The sequence below is a fragment of the Lissotriton vulgaris genome, chromosome 1_1 (assembly GCF_964263255.1).
Source record: "Lissotriton vulgaris chromosome 1_1, aLisVul1.2, whole genome shotgun sequence".
In the NCBI taxonomy this organism is placed as follows: domain Eukaryota; kingdom Metazoa; phylum Chordata; class Amphibia; order Caudata; family Salamandridae; genus Lissotriton; species Lissotriton vulgaris.
The window spans coordinates 332,785,055-332,808,529 of NC_141685.1; the positions used below are offsets into that span (position 1 = coordinate 332,785,055).

Genomic DNA, 23,475 nt, shown 5'->3' on the forward strand with positions numbered 1-23,475 from the left:
CTTGGACTTCTTCTGCCTCTTCCCCAAGTGTCTTGAAGACATTGAGTGGGATGTAGAGGACTTCGGGCTCTGGGAACAGTCCGGCAACCACCTCTTATTCGATCGATACCTCCATGGAGTCTCTCTGGACGGTGTCGACTGCCAGGAGCAAAGAGCTTCATAGCCGCTCCCGCAAGGCCTTCGGAGCCATACTACGACTGTCCGAGCACTACTTTGAATCATGGTCGCGCTCAAGACACCAGAGACAGACGAGGTGGGGGTCGGTAACTGACATCATGTGGTGATAGGCACTGCACGGTTTGAATCCTGTCTTCCTCGAAGATATCCTCTCACAAGTTGAACTTTTTTTCAAGTCCAAAAAAGGCGTGTTGTTGGACCCGGCCCTTTTGGCAGATTCACCCCGAAACTTTTTGCTTTTGCCTAGCCTGTTTCTGTAGCCTGGTGTTGGTGATTTTAGGTCTCTACGCACTTTTTCACTGTGGTCCAGTGTAAAGTGCGTGCGCTCTCTGTGTGTGTGCTGAGAGGGACCTGCCCTCCCTTAGAAATGCATGGGGAATATGTGTGATCATGGTAGTTCCTGATGTGTGGGGAGTGCAGGGTCGAGTTTGGTATGTGCAAACTCGTGAGATTGAATGCTGCGCAATGATGTATGCGGCATGATTGTGTCTAGTGTGGAAGTGCCACTTCTAGAAGTTGGCATGTTTGTGTAATTTGTGTCTGGCGTGTGATTGGCTGGAACTGGCTGGTGAGCCTGGCTCCAGGAGTCAGGATGGGTCTGCCACGGTGGTGAATGGAGAGATTAGCATGCTGATGTGAGGTAGGGGTACACCTGGGACCTGAAACGGGCTGGTCCTTCCCTCCACAATGCTGGCTCCACCCCCTGTGGTGCCTCTGATGTCCCTAGCCTTGCCAGTGAAAGGAGTTCCCCATAACCAGTTGTAGCTGGTTCCCACATTTCCTGCACCCTGCTAGACAAAGGATCTGCTGTATAAATGAGGGGCTGTGACCCCATGTCAGTGTTCTTGTTTTTCCTAACTAGAATCTACCAGGGGCGTGCTGCTGCATGGGCCCAGGGGAAGGCTTGCCTCCCTGGGTCCTGCCCAGCCCCTGGACTGCTGATGGACCTGGATGCCTGGAGGATCTTTTTGCATGGGGTCCCCTTTGCTCCACTTTGCAGGGGTCATCTCTGGGGACTTTTGGGGCTGTCTATGCCCCCAGCGCATTGAGAGCGCTTCTATTTTTATTTGCCTTCACAGCGCTGGGCTGCAATACTTCTTAAAGGGGTTCCCCCGTGATTAGTATGTATGTATAACACACTTGTAAAGCGCTTGCTGTCACCCAACGGGCATCCTGGCGCTGAGATCTAACAGGTCCTGAAGCACAATCAAGAGAAGGGTCAGAGAGTGATTATCCTAGCCTGGGGAATAAATGAGTTTTAAAAAGTTTTTTAAAAGAAAGGAGGTCTCCCACGCATCTAAGCGATAGTGGCAAGTCGTTCCACAATTTAGATGCCGTGAAACCAAAAGAGCGGCCACCCATACGCTTTCTCCGGAACTTAGGAACAACCGCCAAATAGGCGGAAGCAGACCGGAGAGCTCTTGCGGGGGTGTACCATGTGAACATCTCCTGCAGGGGCAACGGTCCAGAGTCATGTAGAGCCCGGAAGACCAAACAAAGCGCCTTAAATTCAATCCGTTGAGGGATAGGGAGCCAGTGTAAATCTCTGAGAGCTGCAGAGGAGGAGTCAGAGCGGCGGCGGGAGAGTGCTAACTTAGCCGCAAAGTTCTGCACTCTTTGCAGCTTACCTATCGCCGTGGCAGGTGCCCCCAGAAGTAGTGCATTGCAGTAATCCAGTCTGCTAAGGATAATGCTGCGCACTACTTCTGGTCTGGCATTAACAGGGAGCAAAGGAAGAATCTTCCTGAGAGAGCGCAGAAGGCCCATGCAAGTGGATACTGTTTTATCAATGAAACCGTCCAGTTGAAGACTTGGTTCCATTGTCACTCCTAGATTCCGAACCGAGGTTGCTACTGCCGCCGTGCCCTGAAAGGAGGAAGGCCAAAAATCTTGTGGCAAAGATCGAGGGACCCGGTCCACTGAGCAGTGTAACACCTCTGTCTTAGTGCTGTTTAATTGCAGCGAGTTGTTGCTCAGCCATGTTGCCGTGGTGACCATGCAATGGTGAAAGGTCTCCAATGACACCGCATTCTCCCCTTCAAAGGAGAAGATGAGCTGGGTGTCATCAGCGTAGTTGGTGACTGAAATGCCAAATGTTTTTATTAACTTGATCAGGGGGCGGAGGTATAGATTAAAAAGGATGGGGCTGATGGCCGAGCCCTGGGGTACTCCCTGACCAACCCTCTTAACGATGGATTTATAGGGGGGGAGGGCAACCACCTGATGTCTATTGGCCAGGTATGAAACCAGCCAATCCCGGGCGGTACCCGTCACCCCCACCTCCTCCAATCTCCTGGTCAAGATGGCGTGGCTGACCGTATCGAACGCTGCCGACATGTCGAGCAGCACTAAAAAGGCTGCTCGTCCATGGTCGGCACGCGAACGAAGGTCGCTCAAGACAGTCACCAATGCTGTTTCGGTTCCATGCGCTGGTCTAAAACCGAACTGCGCCGCATCCAGACACTCGTTACCTTCCAAAAAACTGGACAGGTGTCTTGTGACCAGTTTTTCCAAGATCTTGATCGGAAAGGGAAGTAACGATATAGGTCTGTAGTTGGCGGGACAGAGGGGATCCAATGATTCTTTCTTCAGTAAAGGGGAAACCACTGCTAGTTTCCAGCTTTCCGGGACCTGGGCCGAGCTAAGAGTGCAGCGCAGGTGCCCACCCCGCTTATGGGACGTTAGTTTATATTTTAGCAGGTGCCCACCCTGCATGATGGCCGCCGTGCCGATGTGCATTTAATTCAGGGCGGGTGCCCACCCCGCAATCTTTCTGAGGGAGAAGCATGCTCCTGGCCGCTACAGCGCGACCAGGAAGTCAGGCACAGTGAGAGAGACGTGGGCGGGGCCTGTAGTGTAACAGGAAGTTCCGCCCGCCGTCTGAAGTCACCCGGGGCAGGAGAGGAAGCTTGCGAGAGAGGAGGTCGGGAGCCCACCCCGCCTCCTCGAGTCCCGGTGAAGAGCCCCGGTGCAGAGATGGGGGACTGGGTGAAGGGGCAGGCGTGAGCATGTGGACGCGGGGCTACCATGCAGAGAGAGCCCCGCAGGTATGGAGAAGACGGCCCGCCAGGGAACGCCCGGTGAGTGTCGAAGGGCAGAGGGGGGGAAGCTCCGGGGGTGCATCATGGTGCCTTGGAGGCACGGGACAGAGTTTCTAGTGAGCAGCCCCGCCGGGCAGAGGTCTGCTTCCACGTGATGTGCAGTATGTAGAGTTTGCGAAGCTCCGTGGGGTCACGCTGATTTTAGGAGCCCGTGCGCTCCCCGATGGCAGAGGTGCATTCAGGGCGGCCCGGATGGCAGTGGGCTGCCCCAACGTTTTTATTAGTGATTTCCAGAGCCCGTGTGGCTCCACCAAGGGGACATTTATTTCTAAAAGGGGCCAAAGTGGCCATGGGGCAGTTCCAGGCCCCACCATTGCTCCCCGAAGCCGCATGTGGCTCCAGCATTTAGCGCAGTGTTGTTCTAGGGCTAGGGAGAGCCCATGCTGCAGTTTTACTGATGTCTCAGCTGCCCAGTAATTAGTGGGCAGCTGCACCATTTAGGCGCCATTTGAGTAAAAGTCCTTGTGAGGGACGGAGATGGCACAGAGGTGCCAGGCCTTCCACAGGCACTGCGCAGCACTTAGTGCCAGCTGCAGCGTTTAGGCCCTTGGGATTGTCATCAGCTGCCCAGCAATTAGTGGGCAGCTGCAACGTTTAGGTTTGCGCCGGTGGCGCACCCCTGACTGGCGCTGCCTGGCAGCGCGCCCTGACATTCTGGACACAGGGCATTTGAGCCCTCCTTGAGATGGCCAATTGGCCAGGGGGCTGGTATGTGATATTTGCGCAATGTGATGTTACTATGCTTATGATGGTAATTGCCTAATGTAATTTATAGGCTAAGTGATGAGGTGCTAGGAAATGTAATGCATTTAGTATGTTTTACGCACCCTGTATTGATACCTCTAGAGATGGTTTTTGCTGTGGAGGTTTGTGTTAGTGAGATTGTGTTTCACTATGAGTTACGCCCCTAAATGTGAGGCAGAGTCTAATGTGTTTAGACTAGTGAGAGATTGCCTACTGTAGTTATACTGTTTAGGCCTAAATGTGATTGCTGCGTAATGTGCTTTGCCTTTATGCTTTTGTTATACTTCTAAAGGTGCTCATGCTTAGAAGTTTGCTTTGCCTAGTATGTTATACTAGAGAGGTTATGTGTCCATGCGTGATCTAGGCCTCTGGTTATTAGAATTGCGTAGTGTGTACCTACCTGTTACCAGTGGTTACTGGTTGTGGTTTTTAATTTTTATTTGGTGTTACAGCTATTCTAAGTGCTAGTTCTACTAAGTGCTGATTCTGACAGTGGCCTACGTGGTCCTGTCCTGGTGTAAATAATCCCTTGTGAATATTGCCCGTGCCAGTTGGCACAATGTATATTGTGTGATAACTATCTGATGTGTTATTTTCATATAACCTTGTGTGGAGTTCCTTTCGTGGTGTGCCTAGGATGTTGTTGCTGTTGTGTGCAAATGTTTTACGCATTGCCTCCGGGATAAGCCTGTCTGCTCGTGCCAAGCTACCAAAGGGGTGAGCAGGGGTTATCTTGGCGTGTGACTCCCTTGCCCTGACTAGAATGGAGGTTTCTGCCTGACTTTGGCGTAAGCCTTAGCCTACCAGAAATCCCAGTTCTAACACGTGTCAAAAAGCGACAGAAGGGTAGGTCTTCACGGATTGGAGCTTAACTTAAAAAAACTGACGTCTACACGCTCGGGTGGCACCTATAAAGGTGACTGGGACATCTTAACTGACGCTGGCGACGTCTCGTGGAGCTGACTGAAGCCACTCAACGGCGCACGTGAAGGGGTATTGCTCAGCAAAAGTTTCTGGATCCAGCCTGATGCCTTGGAAATTCAAAGGTAAGGCATATGCAGCTAGAAGTATATCAGATTAAAAGTACAAAGCGCCAACTGAAGGTTTCTGGATGCGCTGGAACGGGTCAAATTCGAAGCAAACTGAAATAGAGCACAGGCAGGCAAAAGACCATGTTCGGCCCACTGGGAGTTGTACTTTAGGTCCTATGTGCGGGTCTATACCGCACTGCTTTGTGTCACTCTGCATTAGTTCGATTAAGCTTTCAGCTGTGCGGCGAGGCTTTGCCTCGCCAGACGTTAGATCAAATGATGCTTTCAGCTGTGTGGAGAGGCTTTGTAGGGCTTCACCTTGGATTTGATGGAACCTTCAGTCCTCTCTGGTGCTAGCCAAGGGTCAAGGACTTGGAGGGTACCTCTTGGGGATGAGGACACATAGCAGAGGCCAGTACTGGGGCTCAGGAAGTTCAGTTGTAGCAGATTATCTGGGCAAGGAGGCCCTCTGAACCTGGATTTGTCCCTGTAGCTCGAAAAGGATTTCAGCCAACAGACTCTTGCTGTCACTATGGGTAGCCTGGGATCTTCCATTTCTGACAGCAAGGCAGTCCTTCAAACAGCAGGGCAGTACTTTAACAACTTCCACAGGTCCAGGAGTGTTCTGATAAGTTGCTCTAGAGGTCCAGTGTTTATATCTGGTTGACTCCCTACTCTACACCCACATCTGGTCTGGAAAGTTCTTCCTATTCCCCTGTCAAGGTGACAAAAGGCAGGGCAGGGCAAGTGTGATGTTCCTTTGTGTTTGTGGAGGAGGCGAAGCACGGTGAAGTGTAAATGAGAATGGGTAAGTGGCCCTTCCCTCGTCACCCTGTTAAAATGACCCATCCTGTCCACCCCTAATCCCCCTTTGTGTCAGTGTCGAAGTAATACAAAAACCCTCAAAAGCGGAGCCATTCAACACATGACCAGGACACAGTCAAAAGGCACGAATCAGTTGGGACAAGAAAATTCCAACTTTCTAAAAGTGGCCTTTTCAGAAATGTGGAGTGATGAGGTTACCAGTTTTGGGTCAATTGTCCTTTGTCGGTTATAAATCTGTCAGGAGAGTGGAGAGATTCAAGCATTCATCATCAAGTAATCTTTCCTTTGGTCTGCAAAGGAGAACTTAATCTTGAGAACCAACACAAAGTTTTGTCCAAGTTTCCTATTGACTTTCATTAAATTGAACCAGTCATTATTTAATCTTTCTTCCCAAATCTATCTATGTCAGCAGAGCATTACATTCATTAGACCTTTGTAAATGACAAAATGAAAGATAAACAAACATCGACTCAGCTGTTTGTGCCTTATGGACAGCCACAGCCAGGTCATACCCTGTCCAAGTAAAGGATACCTCGTTGGCTCTCAGCTTGTGTTTCCTTCTGTCATGCCAAGGACAAGCGTCCCCTCCGGTGGAGAGTGAGGGCGCATTTCACCAGGAGCATGGCATCAAATGAGACACACTATGCTGGGGTATCCTTAAAAGACATCTGCCGTACAGCCATGTGGAAGAGCCGGCACTCATTCATGAAGCAATACGTGGACGTAGAAGCTGATGTAGCAGTGGAACAGGCAATCTAGAGAAACCTGTTTCGGTAAAGGCGAGCCTGCTTCCCACTTTTTAATTGTCCTAAATTGTGTGCCGCTTGCTATTCGGATTCAAACATGCGAATATATAAAAGATCCAATTTTGGAGAATTAATGAGTTACTTACTGTTCTCCAATATTAATATCTTTAATATATTCACATGCGACCCTCTCCTTGTCTCCCCATTCCGAGGAGCATCCAAACATTTTATCACTGTTGTGCTTTGAAATCTGAGCTATGGTGGCCTCTGGAGGCAAGGGAGAGTAGGTGAGCATAAGTTTCCACCTCATTGGCTGGAGTTTGGGTGTTTTCATAATGAGGTCAATGTGCTACTAAATGTACAATGTTGTTTCAGGCCTATGGCTTTTCTACAGAGTAAACTGATATTTTAATGTTCCAGGGATTCCCAACCTGACGATGGGGAATGATTCATGCATGTGAATATATAAAAGATCCAATTTTTAAGAACTGAGAATTTCATAAGTCAAACGCAGGGCACTGGGCCGCTTCAATGAAAAGCACAAAAACATGACAGAGGTATACATGCAGGTGGGTGCCTATAAACTCTGTTGGCGTCACACCAGATGTGGAGTTGTGACTGAGGTTGCATTTCACCTTGTGGCAGAGCTGTAAAGTCATAGCTGGGAAATAAGTTTTCCAAACCACTCCGAGGCCCAGGAGGAGTATTCACAGGATGGTAATATCCTGCAAGATATATCTTGCAGAAATTGTTTACCTGACAGATCTATGTAAAAAGGGAATCCTAAGGAGATTTAAAATAGGTTGCCGTCCAAAGCAATGGAGCTCAGTAGCAATGTCTAAGCTCCTGAATTTTTCAAACCGATTTGTGGAGACACCAGAATCCCTTTCGATGATACAGCTAGAAAAATGTACTACCCATTTGGTGACAGCTGTTGAAAGAGTTCCAAGGAATCAGATAACATTGGAATAAGTTACATTTGGACTACATTTTGGACTTTTCTGTGACCTTGATCCACCTGAAAATTGAGGTGTAGACCGTCAATTGTAGTTATTATAGTCAAACAAAAAAAGACATATAGAAATAAAAAATAATTTTAAAAAAACACATTAAGCATAAAAGCATCTGGCTGTTAAGCTCAAACTGCAGAATCGAAATAAAACGATGAAACATTTACCTGTGCTTACTGCAATGCTAACACTTTTTGTCATTTGCAGCCCCGCAGTAGACTGCGTTTCCATGGCAATAAATTCCACTTGTCTCTGTGCTGGTGTATTGGTGCTTGTGGAAGAGGATTGCAGAGCTTGTGCCTCTAGCAAACGCTGAATCTGAATAAATGCAAAAGGAAATTGTGAACATTGTACGTAATTTAATCACCAGATGTATTTCCATTAGTGAGGCATACGATAATGAGAGTTTAGCCTTAATATGCAGTATTTTATACAATGATTCTGGGCTACTAGTTAGAGCTCTCCTAATTACAACAGATGGTGCCATGTTCAGTTCTAATAGGAAACTGACCAGGTTCCTGTAGACTCTGTCGTAAGATGTCCCACACAAGGGTTTACCCACTCCCGTATCCAGACACTAAAGAATGCTCTGCTTTTGAGTTGATGCATATTATTGACAGCAATAATTAGGATTATTGACTGAAGTGCCATTGCTACTATGTGGGTAGAGTACATAATTCCTACCACTACATCAAGTGTTCTGAACCTTTAACACTACACAAATTCTACAAGTAATTTACTCAATGTAGTGAGAGGCACAGCTCGTCCTGCAGATTTCCTTTCCTCTGAGTGCCCAAAGTTAGAGCGGGCAGGTGGGGGACACTGGGTCAGTTTAAATGTGGCGAGGGTGGTTTGAGAGGCATGAGGGGATGGAGTTGGAAAGGGGGTGAATGTAGCAATCTGGCTCTTTGTACGATATATCATGAATCTGATATACTGTGTAAAGAGTCCAGGGGTTCCCTTATGAATGGACAGGGGCTAGCTCTGCAATTCCCAAGTGCTCTATTAGGGGTAACGTGGTCCAGCAGCCTTAGGCTTAACACAGAGGAGTGCAAGACATTTGCAACTACGCACAATGATCAATGACACACACAACTCAAGAAGAAGAACTACACCTATTTATAAAAAACATGTGCAATGCAATCGGTCTTGCATTTGTGAAAGTTAAAGCGATTGGCGTTCTAAATGATATTGTTTTTTAATTCTGTTTTTTGTTTGTAGTGGATGTACGTTTGTAGTGGAAGTATGTGGTTTAAATTGTAATTCTTAGTTGTGGAATTGTGTGGTGATAGGGTATTTGTGTATTGGAATAAGTGGTATGATGAATCGAAAGGGGTGAGAGGTTTGTAAAATAGATAGAAAGTAATATTGAGAGTGATAGGTTGTTTGTCTGCAGTTCGTTCACCACTTCATACACAGTAGTAGAAAGAGCGTGTGAGAAAGAAAGAATGAAGGGGAGAGAAGGTTACAGATGCATAAAGAGGCTGAGCTTGTATACGCACAAGACACTGAAAGAAGTGGAGGAATGTGTGTTTGCGGTTTGGATTTTTTAAAACTTTATGGTAAAAAACTGCTGAAAGCCTTGTAGAGAAGCAATAGGAGAAATGCTGGATCAGGTGTTTGTGCAAAATGGAATTATGTGGATTGTAATTATGTGGTATTAAGTTAGTGGACTTAAGTGTAGTGGTATTTTGTGTCGAGGAGCGGCATGTATTGAGTGGAATTATGTGGTGTGGTGTTGAATTATATGACATGTAGAATTTTGTGGGGTGAATTGGATGTGTGTGGTGTGTGGAAATTTGTGCTGTGGAATGGAATTGTGGGGAGTTAAATTGTGTTGCATTGAATTGTGTGGCATTGAGTGAAATTATGTTGAGAGGAATTATGTTGCATAATCTACAGCGTATTTATGTGGAGTGCTGCTATGTGGCATGAAGTACATATATGTGTGGTGTAATTATGTGATTTGGAGTGCAATCATGTTGAATGGTATTGTGTGGTGTCACGCATAATTTTACACCCTGTTGAAACATCTTTTCTACCACCTACCAAACTTGCATTGCTGCTGTGCTGTAGCAGTTTTATGTGTGGGCAGCTGCAGTGCAGCGCTGCAGACGTTTTATGTGCAGGAAGTTTTCACTGCTGCTGAGCCGTACCGATTTTGTGAGTCAGCAGCTGCACTGCAGCAGTTTTATGTGCCGTTCTGTTGGTCGCTGTTTTCTCCCCGTTCCACCGCAGCGTGTGGAGGGAGTTCAAACGCATACTGGTACTCCTCACTTCTGGTGGCATGCCTAGACGTGGCCATCTTGGCTGTGTGTCGGTCTAGTCTTCCCCTGACTGGTTGACATTTAACTATAAAAAAGGGATAGAGCCAACGAGCAGCGGGCGCGCCGCTGTCGCTCCCAAGGCGTGCCTTAGGCAAGACCGTCTGCGCCCAACAGGGACCAGGAGCCATGAACCCATGTCCAAACAGGGCACTTAGGCCATGCTACTCCATTAGCCAATTAATGGCTTACCTTAATCCACCGCTCCCAGACTGCACCCTATTACATCTTGAGGAGGGAGGGCAAAAATGTTCATGCTGTGGCTTCTCTTTCAATATTACCCCGGGCTCAGTGGTCATCAAACACAAAACTCACCCCCGTAACTATGTTGCACTAGATGACAAATAATTTTTTCCTTAGAACTAACTGTCGCTCCCTTCCCAAGCATTAAGCTGACATTTTTGATCTTTTGGTCAATTATCAATCAGAAGCCATATTTCTTACGGAGACATGGCTGCATGAAAGCTCCGGCCCTGATGTTGCGGCTGCTCTGCCGCCCAACTACGCCACAGTTAGGAAAGATAGGAGCCCCAAAATAGGTGGGGGCATTGCCATCATATTTAGGAAAGACTACCAGTGTAAATTTGAAGACTTACCACTTAGGAATAGTGAGGCAGCATTATTTAAGTTGGCCGTAACCCCGAAGTTTACCTTCTCTGGGATACTATTGTACCGCCCCCCCAGGCCCTCCCGCGCCCTTGGCCTCCTTGTTTCCTGGTCTGATAACCCCTTTGCTTAGGAGTACTGGTAATTTCTCTATTTTGGATGATCTTAACTTGCACCTGGAGGATCTGACATGTAATATTAGTGCTACTCTTATTTCTGATTTAGCAGCTTGAACATTGATTTACATAATTCTGGCCCCACACATGTGGCGGGCCATTTATTAGATCTCATCTTTTCCAGCTTATCTAGCATTCACTGCTCTCAAGAACTTCTTTTATGCTGGTCTGACCACTTTATTACGGGCTTTCATCTGGAATCTCCAGCAAGTTCTGGGACTGCTACCCACATCATTAGGAAACCAACAAGGAACTGGAAAAAGCTAGATGTGATCATGTTGAATAAGATTTTATCCTCTAACACGCCAGTTTCTAAACAAATGGTGTGCACTCACTGGGGTATCATACAAAAGTGGCTTCTCAATGCAATTGATACCTGCCTCCCTCTATCCCTAAAAAGCGTTAACAATCATCGTCCTCCAGCGCCCTGGTTCACTGAAAACTCAAAATAGGGAAGGCCAAACGTAAGGCGCTGGAAACGCACTGGAGGAGGAACTGTGGACTCCAAAACTTCATGTAAAAGGGGAGAAAAAGGAATATCAATCTTTGCAGATCTGCTCGTGTGAAGCATGGATCGCCAACTATTTCTGGTGCTCTGAACTTCTCCAAAACAATATTCATTGTGGTCAAGGAGATTTCAGGCTCCGAAACTCAATTAGGCCCCCTTCACTAAACAACCGTCAATGCCAAGATCTGGCTAATGTCTTTCTCCAGAAAGTAGAGAAAATATACTCGGAAATATTGAGCTTACAGCACAACAGTCCCTCTTCACTGCAAACTACAAATCCACCACAGTCAGCATTTACACTGTTTTCAGTTGACAATACCCACCTTGACCAGGATAGGGAGCCTTATATACCCATAAACAAACTGGCATTTTGGCCTCTATTAAACAGACTCTTTAAAATGTCTCCTAGACAGCGTTAAATCAGGATAATCCAGGTACCCACTCCTATCTCTGTGCTCAAGCAGCTGGAGCCGCCATCTTTGCTTGTTATTATGGACCCTCTGAATGCCTCCTTACAGGAAGCTAAAGTTCCACCAGAGTGGATGCATGCTATGGTGCACCCCCTTCCGAAGAAGGCCAACGCGGATCCTGATTTGCCTTCTAATTACCGGCCTATTTCTTTGTTACCAGCCTTTTCCAAGATTTTAGAAAAGCACATCGATGCACAGCTGTCCAGCTTTGTTGAACACAAAGGGGGTGGTGATGGACGAAGCATCTGAATCAATCAAACACTCACACCCAGTCAAAAGATCTGGGTTTAATCCATCACCGTCCTTTAGCCCATTCTGCCACCCCAGTTCAGACATGGCCATATGCAAATCAGTCTGACCCTGTGCCTCATGGGAACAGTCCAGTCCGAACTGCCAAGCCATGCCTTCCCTGGACCGAAAACAAGCTTCCTAGGACCGGTTTCTGGCATTACAGCTGTCTTCAGCCAGGCTTGCTTGAATCCAGTGGCAAAGTGTGCAAGGGACTCACGTCTGAGCATACCCTGCAAACTTATGGCGAACAAAGCGGTACAAAAAGGGGGTGGTGATAGACAGAGCATCTGAACCAATCAAATACTCACACCCAGTCAACAGATCTGGGTTTAATCCATCACCGTTATTTAGCCCACTCTGCCACCCCAGTTCAGACATGGCCATATGCAAATCAGTCTGACCCTGTGCCTCATGGGAACAGTCCAGCCCGAACTGCCAAGCCATGCCTTCCCTGGACCGGAAACAAGCATCCTAGGACCGCTTTCTGGCATTACAGCTGTCTTCAGCCAGGCTGAAGACTTTGTAGAGTCACAAAAATTCCAACACCCATCTCAATCGGGCATCAGAGCTGGTTTTTCAAATGAAACAAGGCTCCTTGGGGTTACGGAAAGACTGCATCGTCATCTGGATGCTGGAGACACAGTGGTCCTTATACTGCTTGATCTGAGCGCAGCACTCGACATGGTGTCCCACACCGTGTTAGTGGAAACCTTAAGATCATTGGACATCTGTAGCTCAGCCCTAGATTGGCTTATTTCTTTTCTTGCCGATCAGACCTTCCAAGTCGTCTCTCCCACTTGCAGCTCTGATACCCATCTCTGTATGTCAAACCTTTGGCTGATGTTGCTTAAGATGCTGGGCTGTCCCTATTCTCTTACGCAGACGATTCCCAGATTATCTTCTCTCTGTCAGTGGAGAGCACGGCTCTTCCCTCCTCCAGTTGGGCTTGGGTAAAATTGCCCCATGGATGCAGGAAACTACCTTAAACTCAACGGAGAGAAGACCGAAGTTCTGGTCTTCAGAAAAAATAAGGAACTCTGCCACCTCCCCTCCCCACATTGGCCTAGCGAGATGGGTGTACTTCCTCAGCCCTCCCGCCAAGTTCGTAACTTGGGCGTCATTATTGATGATTCACGGACTGTGCAAAATCAAGCTGTTAAGGTAGCTGCCACATGTTTTACCATTCTGAATTAGCTAAAAAAAGGTCATTTGGATGCTGTCGGAGCCTGCCCAGAGAACAGTAGTCCAGGCACTTGTCACCTCAAGACTGGACTACGGTAACATTCTTTACCTGGGGGCCAATAAGGAGGAGACTCGTATGCTGCAGATGGTTCAGAACTCGCTGCAAGACTACTTTGCCGTATTCCCAGAGCTATCTCTGTTTCCGGTCACCAGCATGACCTGCACTGGCTAAGGGTTGAGAACCGTATTAAGTTCAAAGCCTTGAACTACATGTTCAAAATCAAAACAGTTGTGGCCCCTCAGTATCTGCAGTCTCTAGTTAGTCCCTATGTGCCTCCTCGCTGCCTTCGCTCATCTACCCAAGGGAAATTCATTGTGCCTAGAGTCAAACTTTCCCAGATGGGTGGACGATCGTTTGCATACCTCGTCCCTCCCTATGAAACTACCTCGCCACCCCAATTCGAAATGAAACGGTGTATGTCCAATTCCGCAAATCCTTAAAAACCTGGCTTTTTAACCAATAATCATTAAGCTGCTATTCATTCCTCGATCTGGCCGGCGCCAGGAAACCCTTTTTGGGTAGCTGTTGCGCCTTACAAATTAAATGAATAATAAAAATAATAATAATGTGCTGGAAGCTTGCACTGCGGCTGAGCTGTAGTGATTTATGTACGGGAAGCTTGCACTACTGCAGAGCTGTAGTGATTTATGTGCAGGAAGCTTGTAGTACTACTGAGCTGTAGTGGTTTATGTGCGGGAGCTGCATTGAATGTGCATTTGCAAAACATGATGGTGAGAGGAATTCTAGGAGCTAGAATAACTGTGCACCATGGAATTTAGGTTGTCATTAGGCGCAACATGGAGTGAACCGACATGCAGTTGAAAGTATCAGGGTGAGGGGGCAATGAGTAACACCAAGTGCAGCCTTGGTTAGGGAGTGAATTTGGCTCTGGTGAAAACTGCAGCAGTACATAGAGAGATTAACCTCCAGTGCTCTTAAGAGAGCAGTTCGCTTGTCAGCAAGTCATGTAAATCGCATCTATGCAGCAGAGTAATAGAAAGGAGAGCAGGCAAGATGGCATAGCTTCAATGTAACCATCCAAAGCATCCAAGGACCGGTTTCTGGATTTAGGCCCAGATCTTTTTACTGGGGTGAATGTAAGAGATTGTTCTGCATTCTGTCCATCAACTGTGTTTTTTGCAATTTTCACCCCGAGTGGGCTGGGTATGCTCAAACGTGAGTCCCAGGCTCTCCACATCACTGGAGTCAAGCTATCCAGGCTGAAGAAGGCTGATAGCCAGAAACCGGTCCTTGGATGCCTGATTCCGGTCTAGGAAAGACATGGCTTGGTAGTTCGGGCTGGACTGTTCCCATGAGGCACAGGGTCAAGGATGATTTGCATATAGCCATTGTCTGACCTAGGGTGGTGTGGAGTGCAAAAAAACGATGGATTTAGGCCCAGATCTTTGTACTAGGGTGAATGTAAGACATTGTTCTGCATTCTGTCCATCAACTGTGTTTTTTGCAATTTTCACCCCGAGTGGGCTGGGTATGCTCAGACGCGAGTCCCAGGCTCTCCACACCACTGGAGTCAAGCTATCCAGGCTGAAGAAGGCTGATAGCCAGAAACCGGTTCTTGGATGCTTGATTCCGGTCTCGGAAAGACATGGCTTGGTAGTTCGGGCTGGACTGTTCCCATGAGGCACAGGGTCAAGGCTGATTTGCATATAGCCATTGTCTGACCTAGGGTGGTGTGGAGTGCAAAAGAACGATGGATTTAGGCTCAGATCTTTGTACTGGGGTGAATGTAAGACATTGTTCTGCATTCTGTCCATCAACTGTGTTTTTTGCAAACATTCTAATGATGACATGCAGATGCACACAACTCTATACATAGGCTTCAGGGCACTCACTCATTCATTCATTAGATCTTTATTTCGGCACAACTGCCATACTGCACTCACTCAAGTACACATTAATTGACTATGGCAGACTATCCTAAGACAACTAGCTTCATTTGTTAGCTTTTGTGTGCTGCAGCAGCATGGCGACGTCCCATACCAATAAAACAAATAATTTTAAAGAAACACACAATGGAGATCCTCACACAAGTACTGGCTCACTCTTCTCTGCACCATTCCTGGTGAGCGGATGGCTGGCTTCCGGGCAACTCCAGCAAGTTCACAGTTCAACATTAATGAGGGTATGCGGTGAACTGCTTAGTCAAAAATTAAAGGAGGCTGTTATAATGAAGCAAGTCAGCAGGGTTTTGTTGAATGAAGCTTTATTGTGACAGCCCCATACACGTCTGCACAGCCCAGCAGCAGGCAAGCAACTGTCAAGTCAACGTTCTCATAACGGCAATAACGTTGTACAGTGGAATGTGGAGTGTGGGGGGAACCAATGGGGAGGAAAAGGTATGAACACGTAACGCCTGCTCTAGTGCAGGTGAGTCACAAGTCAGTTACTATCGCGTGCCGTGTTCATTGCATGCGGCAGCAGCTGTGATTACAACAGAGGCCAGTAGTGACACATGCAGCAATAATGCCGGTGGTAATGGAGAACCTCCCATTATCGTTTAACAGGGGAGTCGGAGCCTTACTTGAGACTCTGGCGTTACCAACTCCCTCCGCAGCCTCCATATCTTCTGGGTGACGGTCCCCTGAGGTTATGATGCGAGTCGGGTGGCCCTTTGTAACGTGCCATTTGTACACAAAGTTGCACCTATGTATAACGGCTACATCCACGCATCCAGAAAAGGGAAAGGTAGAGGGACAGGTTCTCGAATTGCATGCACTCTTACTGAGCAGCACACAAGAGCAGAGAAGCAACTGAAACCAAATTAAAAAAAACTCAAATTACACGAACAATGTGATGTGCGCGTTAGTTGGTAGTAGGTGTGTGGCTGTTTATCCGCATCGCTGCAGCGGTTATTTTTCCGCTACGCGGCTTTTTTCTAAAAGCCGCGTTAGATGAAGAGCTCAGCTCATCATCCGCACACGACCACCGTGGCTGATGACGAGCTCAGCATCGAAGGGGTTAAGGTAACATAGTGGAAGTGGATTCTGAAATGTTGCTAATAACTGCTAAACGATGTGCCAGATGATGATGATGATGAGGGGACGGGTGGGGGATTTAGGGGGGGGGGGGGGGGGGGGATGACCGATACGGCAAGTTGCAATGCAACGGTAACTCCAGCAGGTGTGTGGAGAGCTCACAAAAATGAGTGATGTGGCCAGAAGGGACAGATAGACAAAAGGGGAGAGATGAGAGCAGCAACCATGGAGGAAACAAGTAACAGTGTGCAGGACGGATGGAAGAAACTAGGAGAGAGCGGAACAGAAAAGTAGTGCACTGAAAATAAACATATGGCCAATATTAGTGAATGGAACCATGTAGCAGTGACAGTCTGCAGGGGGGAACAAAACAGTCAAAAGGCGGGACAAATGTATACTATTCACATATGAAAACGAAGGAATTTGTAAAAGGCAGACAACGGAACTAATAGAAAGCGTTGGGCGCTTACAAAGTACCTAGAACTGAATACCACATGTCTCTGAAACAGTGCATGCCCTGCCTAGGCAAGACCTAAAAATAGCAAGTATCTTTATACATGTTTGGGCTTCAGAGAAAATCGACCTTAGGGGTGGCATTACTGGCCAATTTTCCCGCCTGTCCAGGTGCCAAAGGGGCCCTGGACAAAAGAGTCGGCTTCCTATCATGGGAAGAGCCAGATTCGCATTTCAAAGGTGGCTTGTCACCCAAAGAAGGCTAATCAGCAGGTCATCCTCTTTCCGGACAGTCTTTTGTTCTGGGTTTCCTTAGAGCAGATGTTCTCCCCTTAGGCAGTCAGAACAGTGTCTTGGTGGCATGCTGGCAGAAACCGGTCAGCAAGGACACCAGAGGCTGGTAGGTTTTCAGGGGGCACCTCTAAGGTGCCTTTTGGGTGCATGTATTGGCATATCCAACTCTGGCATCAGTGTGTGTTTACCGATACAAGATGTCTTTTTTTTTTTTTTTTAACAGAGTTTTATATAGCGCGAACTTGACCCGGTATCGGGTATCCGAGCGCTTTACATAGTACCAGTTGCGTTACATGAGAGCACATTCATTTTTGTTTGGCACTTGGAGATTCAGTGATTTGCCCAGAATCACAGGATGTTCAGCGTCATTGTCGAGAATTGAACCTGGTTCCCCAGATTCGATGTCGACCGCCCTAGCTGTTAAGCCAACTCCTCTCCCCCAATCTGATACCAAACATTCCTATTTTAAAAGAAGCCATTATGTAGCTAGGGAACTCGTTTTCATCAGTGTCTAGAAAATGTTGCAAAATGTCCTCTCTGGTCAATTGTACTAGAAGTAATAGGAATGACCAGCACAGGGACATATCTGCTCACATAGGTATGCGCTCACATGTAATATTCACCACCCTGCCTTAGGTCTGTTGCACAAGTTACTACTTGTGTAACGATATATCTGTAAGAGACATTAGTTAGTGATAGATTCCTTACCTTAGAATATCCCCAGGCGTCAGACTGGATCCGGAAATTTTTGCGTAGCAATACCCCTGCGCGCTGGTAGGCGTCGTCTGCGGCTCCGCGTCCGTCGTCGGCGTCGTGAGCGCCGGGATGACGTCATCGGAGTATATAGACGGCGCCCATGCGCGCTGACGTCAGTTCTGATAACACAGCTTTTCCGCGCCAGATACGCAGAGCCATGATAGAACTAACACTGGTGCCATTGAAACTAGGGCCCTGAAAGGGGATGACCTTAACCCTAAATATCGGTTCGCAGAACGGGGAGGATGGGAGGGCGGTAAGGAATCTATCACTAACTAATGTCTCTTACAGATATATCGTTACACAAGTAGTAACTTGTGCATCTGAAAGAGACACGTTAGTGATAGATTCCTTACCTTAGAATAGATACCCCAGCAATACCAACCCCGGTGGTGGGTCTGCGAACCAATATCACACCAGAAAGTCCTGGAGGACGGAACGGCCAAAGAAGCCATCCCTCCGGACTTGACTGTCCAGGCAGTAGTGTCTTGCGAACGTGTGCAGCGAGGCCCACGTGGCTGCCTGACAGATGTCCTGCAGGGGGACACCGCGGCCCAGGGCAGTTGTCGTCGCCGTGGCCCGAGTGGAGTGAGCCCGCAGTCCAGCCGGGGGCTCCTTCCTCGCCATGGAGTAGCATGCTTGGATGCACAAGATGATCCACCTGGAGATGGTCCTCTTGTGTACAGCCTTTCCCTTCTTCGCGCCCACGTAACCAACGAAGAGTTGGTCATCCACCCGGAATTGGCGAGTGCGGTCCAGGTAGTAGGAGAGCGCACGTTTTGGATCCAGACAGTGGAGCCTCTCTTCCTCTTTCGAGGGATGCGGAGGCGGAAAGAAGGTGGGCAAGGTGATGGACTGCCCGATGTGGAAGGCCGTGACAACCTTGGGCAGAAAGGAAGGTCGTGTACGCAACACCACCTTATCAGGATGAACAGACAGGAAAGGCGGAGAAGAAGAAAGAGCCTGGAGCTCACTCACCCTCCTGGCAGAGGTGATGGCAACCAGGAAGGCCGTCTTCAGCGTAAGGAGACGAAGAGGACAGTTATGAAGTGGCTCAAAGGGAGCACACATCAGAAAGGTGAGAACAAGGTTCAAGTCCCACTGGGGCATCACGAAGGGAACAGGAGGGAACATGTGTGTGATGCCCTTCAGAAATCTACTCACTATAGGGGACTTGAACAAAGAAGGCTGATCTGGTAGCCTCAAGAAGGCCGAAAGAGCAGAGAGGTACCCTTTAAGAGTGCCCAGAGCAGAGCCCTGCTGGGCAAGGGAAAGAAGAAAGAGCAGCACTTCCGAAAGGGGTGCAGAGAGGGGATCCACAGCCTTTGCTGCGCACCATGCCACAAATCTATTCCACCGGCAGGCGTATACCGACTTAGTGGAGGGACGCCTGGCTGCCAGAATGATGTCACAGACTTCGGGAGGCAAGTCAAATGGCCTCAACTGCCGCCGCTCAATCTCCAAGCTTGTAGGTGGAGACTGGACAGGTTCGGGTGCAGGACCGTCCCCTGCTGCTGCGACAGAAGGTCCTCCCGAAGAGGCAGACGAATCGGGGGAATCGACTGACATGCTGAGTAGCTCGGGATACCAGTATCTTCGAGCCCAGTCCGGAGCCACAAGGATAACTTGGGCCCGGTCGCGCTTGATCTTCTTCAGCACTCTGGGCAGAAGTGGTATAGGCGGAAAGGCGTACAACAGGCCGCAGCTCCACTCGCGACGAAAAGCGTCTCCGAGCGAGTGCCGCCTTGGAAACTCCAACGCGCAGAACTGCTGACATTGCGCGTTCTCTTCTGTGGCGAATAGATCTAACCAAGGCTCTCCCCACTGTCGAAAGAGACCTTGCGCCACGTCCGAGTTCAGACGCCATTCGTGATCCATCATGCACCGGCGGCTGAGTTCGTCCGCCCTGGCATTCAGAGAACCTGCCAGGTGTTGAACCACCCGAGTCACGCCCTGATGTTCCAGCCACTGCCAGAGGCGCAGAGCCTCCTGGCAAAGGGTCCACGACCCCACACCGCCCTGTTTGTTGCAGTACCACATGGCGGTGGTGTTGTCGGTGAACACTTGCACCACGCTCCCCCTGACAGAGGGGAGGAATGCCTTCAGTGCAAGACGAATCGCCCGCAGCTCCAGAAGGTTGATGTGGAGCCGGGACTCCGCCGGAGACCAGAGGCCTCTGATCTCCGCCTCTCCCATGTGGCCTCCCCAGCCCTGGAGGGACGCGTCCGTCACAACTACGTGCTCCGGCTGGGGTAGAGAGAGGGGTCTGCCACTGACCCAGTCGCGGTCCGTGAGCCACCACTGCAGTTGTTTCGCAGTGCCCTCCGAGATCAGGACATGATCGGACAGGTTGCCCTGATGCTGGGCCCACTGAAACTTCAGGTCCCACTGCAGAGCCCGCATCCGCCACCTGGCGTGACGCACCAGAAGGATGCAGGAGGCCATCAGTCCCAGAAGCCGCAGCGTCAACCTGACCGAGACCCGGGATAACGGCCCGAAGATAGGAATCAGAGCCTGAATATCCCGAACCCGCTGCTCGGGTGGGTAAACCCGAAACTGCGCCGAGTCGAGAACCGCTCCGATGAAAAGGAGCTTCTGAGAGGGACACAGGTGTGACTTCGGCACATTGATGGAGAACCCCAGCAAGTGCAGGAGGTCGGCCGTAGTCTGGAGGTGGCTGACGACTGTCTGGGGCGAGCCCGCCTTCAACAACCAGTCGTCGAGGTAGGGGAAGACTGACACCCCTTGCCTGCGCAGATGGGCTGCGACCACCGCCATCACCTTCGTGAACACCCGTGGGGCGCTGGTAAGGCCGAAGGGGAGCACGGTAAACTGAAAGTGCTCGTGGCCTACCGTGAACCGCAGGTAACGCCGGTGGGCCGGCAGGACGGGGATGTGGAAATAGGCGTCCTGCAAGTCCAACGCTACCATCCAGTCTCCTGGGTCCAGGGCAGCCAGGACCTGAGCCAAAGTGAGCATCTTGAACTTCTCCGTACGGAGGAAGCCGTTGACGTTCCGCAGATCCAAGATAGGGCGTAGGCCCCCTTTGCCCTTCTTGGGTACCAGAAAGTAGTGGGAGTAACAGCCACGTCCTACTTCTGGCCCAGGAACGCGCTCGATGGCCCCCTTGGCCAAGAGGGCCGAAACTTCCTCTTGCAGAAGTCGCAAGTGATCCCCCGACACACGGTGGCATTGAGGTGGCATGGATGGAGGGGAAGACTCGAAGGGGAGGGAGAAACCCCTTCGGACAATTTGCAGCACCCACCTGTCCGAAGTGACTGTATGCCAGTGGGGGAGGTGATGGCGAACCCTGCCTCCCACAGGCGTCACATGGGCCTGAAAACTCGGACTAGGAAGGTTTTGAGGCGGGGGCTGCTGAGGGAGGTGTGGACTGGCCTCGCCGCTGGCCCCGACCACCGCCACGGCGGTTCCCACGGCCGCCACCGCGTTGCTGAACATTCTGCGGCGCGTGGCTGACGGTCGGTGGTGGGGCGCCCCTTCCGTGGCCACGAAAGGAGCGAAAGGCACCCGATTGCTGGCGTGGGGCCGCAAGGCCCAAGGACTTGGCCGTGGCCCTGGAGTCCTTAAAACGTTCCAGCGCATGGTCTGCCTTGTCGCCGAAGAGGCGACGGCCATCAAACGGCATGTCCAGGAGAGTGGCCTGGACATCGGCCGAGAAGTTGGCGGACCTCAACCAGGCGTGGCGTCGAACCGCCACCGTCGTTGCCATCGCCCTGCCCAGTGAGTCCGTGGTATCCAGCCCACACCGGATGGAAAAGCGTGCCGCATCTCGGCCGTCCGCAAGGGTTTGGCTGAGTTTAGCCCTGACCTCCTCAGAGCATTGTGGCAGCACCTCCGCAACCGTGTCCCACAGAGTGTGGGTGTAGCGGCCCAAGAGACAGTTGGTGTTCACTGACCGGAGCCCTAGGCTCACAGACGAGAAGACCTTCTTCCCGAACTGCTCAAATCTCTTGGATTCCCTGTCGGGCGGGGCCGACGGGAATGCGGACTGGGAGTTGGAGGCCTGGATGACCAGGCTCTCGGGGGTGGGGTGGGTGGACAAAAAGCAAGGGTCGCCCGGTGCCGGGCGGTAGCGTCTGGCCACGTTCCTATCCACAGGGGGACCTGTGGCGGGCTTGGACCAAGTGCCCAGCAGAACGTCACACAAGGCCTCATTGAACGGCAGAAGGGGCTCCGCGGAGCCGGACTGCTGTTTGAGTACCTCAGTGAGGAGATTAGTCCTCACGGCCGCGACGGGGAGCTCAAGGTTTAGGGCCTTAGCTGCCTTCGTCAACACTACACTGTAAGCAGAACCCGCCTCCGAAGCCACAGTCGGGGGCGACGTAAATCCAGTGTCTGGCGATGTGTCAATACCACTGGCCTCCCCAAGCTCATATGTCCAGTCCTGATGAGACTGGCAATCACGTGCCAGAGGGTCCTCGGACCCCTCCCACTGCTCCTCGTCACCCAGCTCCTGGAGACCAGGATTAACAGCCAGGGCCTCCTCGTGGAGATAGAATTCTCCGACGGCCGACGGAATCGGCGCCCAGCGGCGCCCCTCCGACGCCTGAGGCGGACCGTAGGAAGCATTGGGGTCGGCAACCACTACGGCTGCCGGGGACGACACCTGAAGGGACGTCGCCGGTGAGGTCGCAGGGTCGACCGGCGAGGTCCCGGATCCGGAGCCGGATCCAGCGCGGCGCCGGGACCGAAGTCGCCAGCGGCGCCGGGGCCGAAGCACCCGACGTCGTCGGGGCCGAAGCGCCCGACCCGGAAGGACCTCCAGACGGAGCCGATCGGCCCGAAGGCACCACGGGAACCGACTGAGGGAGGGCCCTCATGGCCATGAGGTACCTCTCGACCTCCTCCTGCGACGCGCCGTGCCCAGGGACCCGAAGGTGTGGGGCAGGCGGCGACGCTTGCGACTCCCGCGGAGCCGCGTGGGCGGTGTCGCCCGAATCCCCGGCCGCATCGTGCGAGCGACGGGGCGGGTCGGAGGACCGATGGTGTCGCTCCGACCTCTCATGCCTCTTACCTGAGGACTTGGAACCAGACGATCGGTGACCACTCCCGGAACGTCGATGACTCCGACCTCGCGACCTGTCCCTCGACCTCCCGTGGGACCGGGACCGGGACCTGGAGCGGCGCGGGCCGACTGCCTCAGCTCGAGACGCTTGCAGGACCGCTCCCGCCTAGCCTTCGACGTCAGGGCCCGGCAGTCGTCACAGGTTCGATCGTCGTGGTCGAGGCCTAAGCACTTCAGGCACCGGCGATGGGGGTCCGTGACCGACATGAGTCGGCCGCACTTCGAGCAAGGCTTGAACCCGGGCATCCCTGGCACCGATAGTCGAGAATCGACTAAGTAGAGGATCAAAAAGATCAAAAAAGTTTTCAGTCAAAAAGTGACTGGGGGTAGAGCTTCTTCCGGATCTGCGCTAGCTGGCGCGGAAAAAATAAGAACTGACGTCAGCGCGCATGGGCGCCGTCTATATACTCCGATGACGTCATCCCGGCGCTCACGACGCCGACGACGGACGCGGAGCCGCAGACGACGCCTACCAGCGCGCAGGGGTATTGCTACGCAAAAATTTCCGGATCCAGTCTGACGCCTGGGGATATTCTAAGGTAAGGAATCTATCACTAACGTGTCTCTTTCAGATAAATATTACATGCAGTGGTAGGGGACATAGCACACAGGAATGAGGCCATCTGCATTGGAATGGT

At 50.6% G+C, this 23,475-nt stretch overlaps 1 protein-coding gene across 1 annotated transcript in view; it reads right to left on the minus strand.

Moving 5' to 3' along the window:
• STIL (STIL centriolar assembly protein) overlaps positions 1-23,475 on the minus strand; it is a 340,881-nt gene that overhangs the window by 71,232 nt on the left and 246,174 nt on the right. Inside the window, exon 13 of the mRNA XM_086952397.1 lies at positions 7,802-7,952. Within this exon, the coding sequence (XP_086808523.1) occupies positions 7,802-7,952 (151 nt within the window). The remainder of the gene's footprint in view (positions 1-7,801; positions 7,953-23,475) is intronic.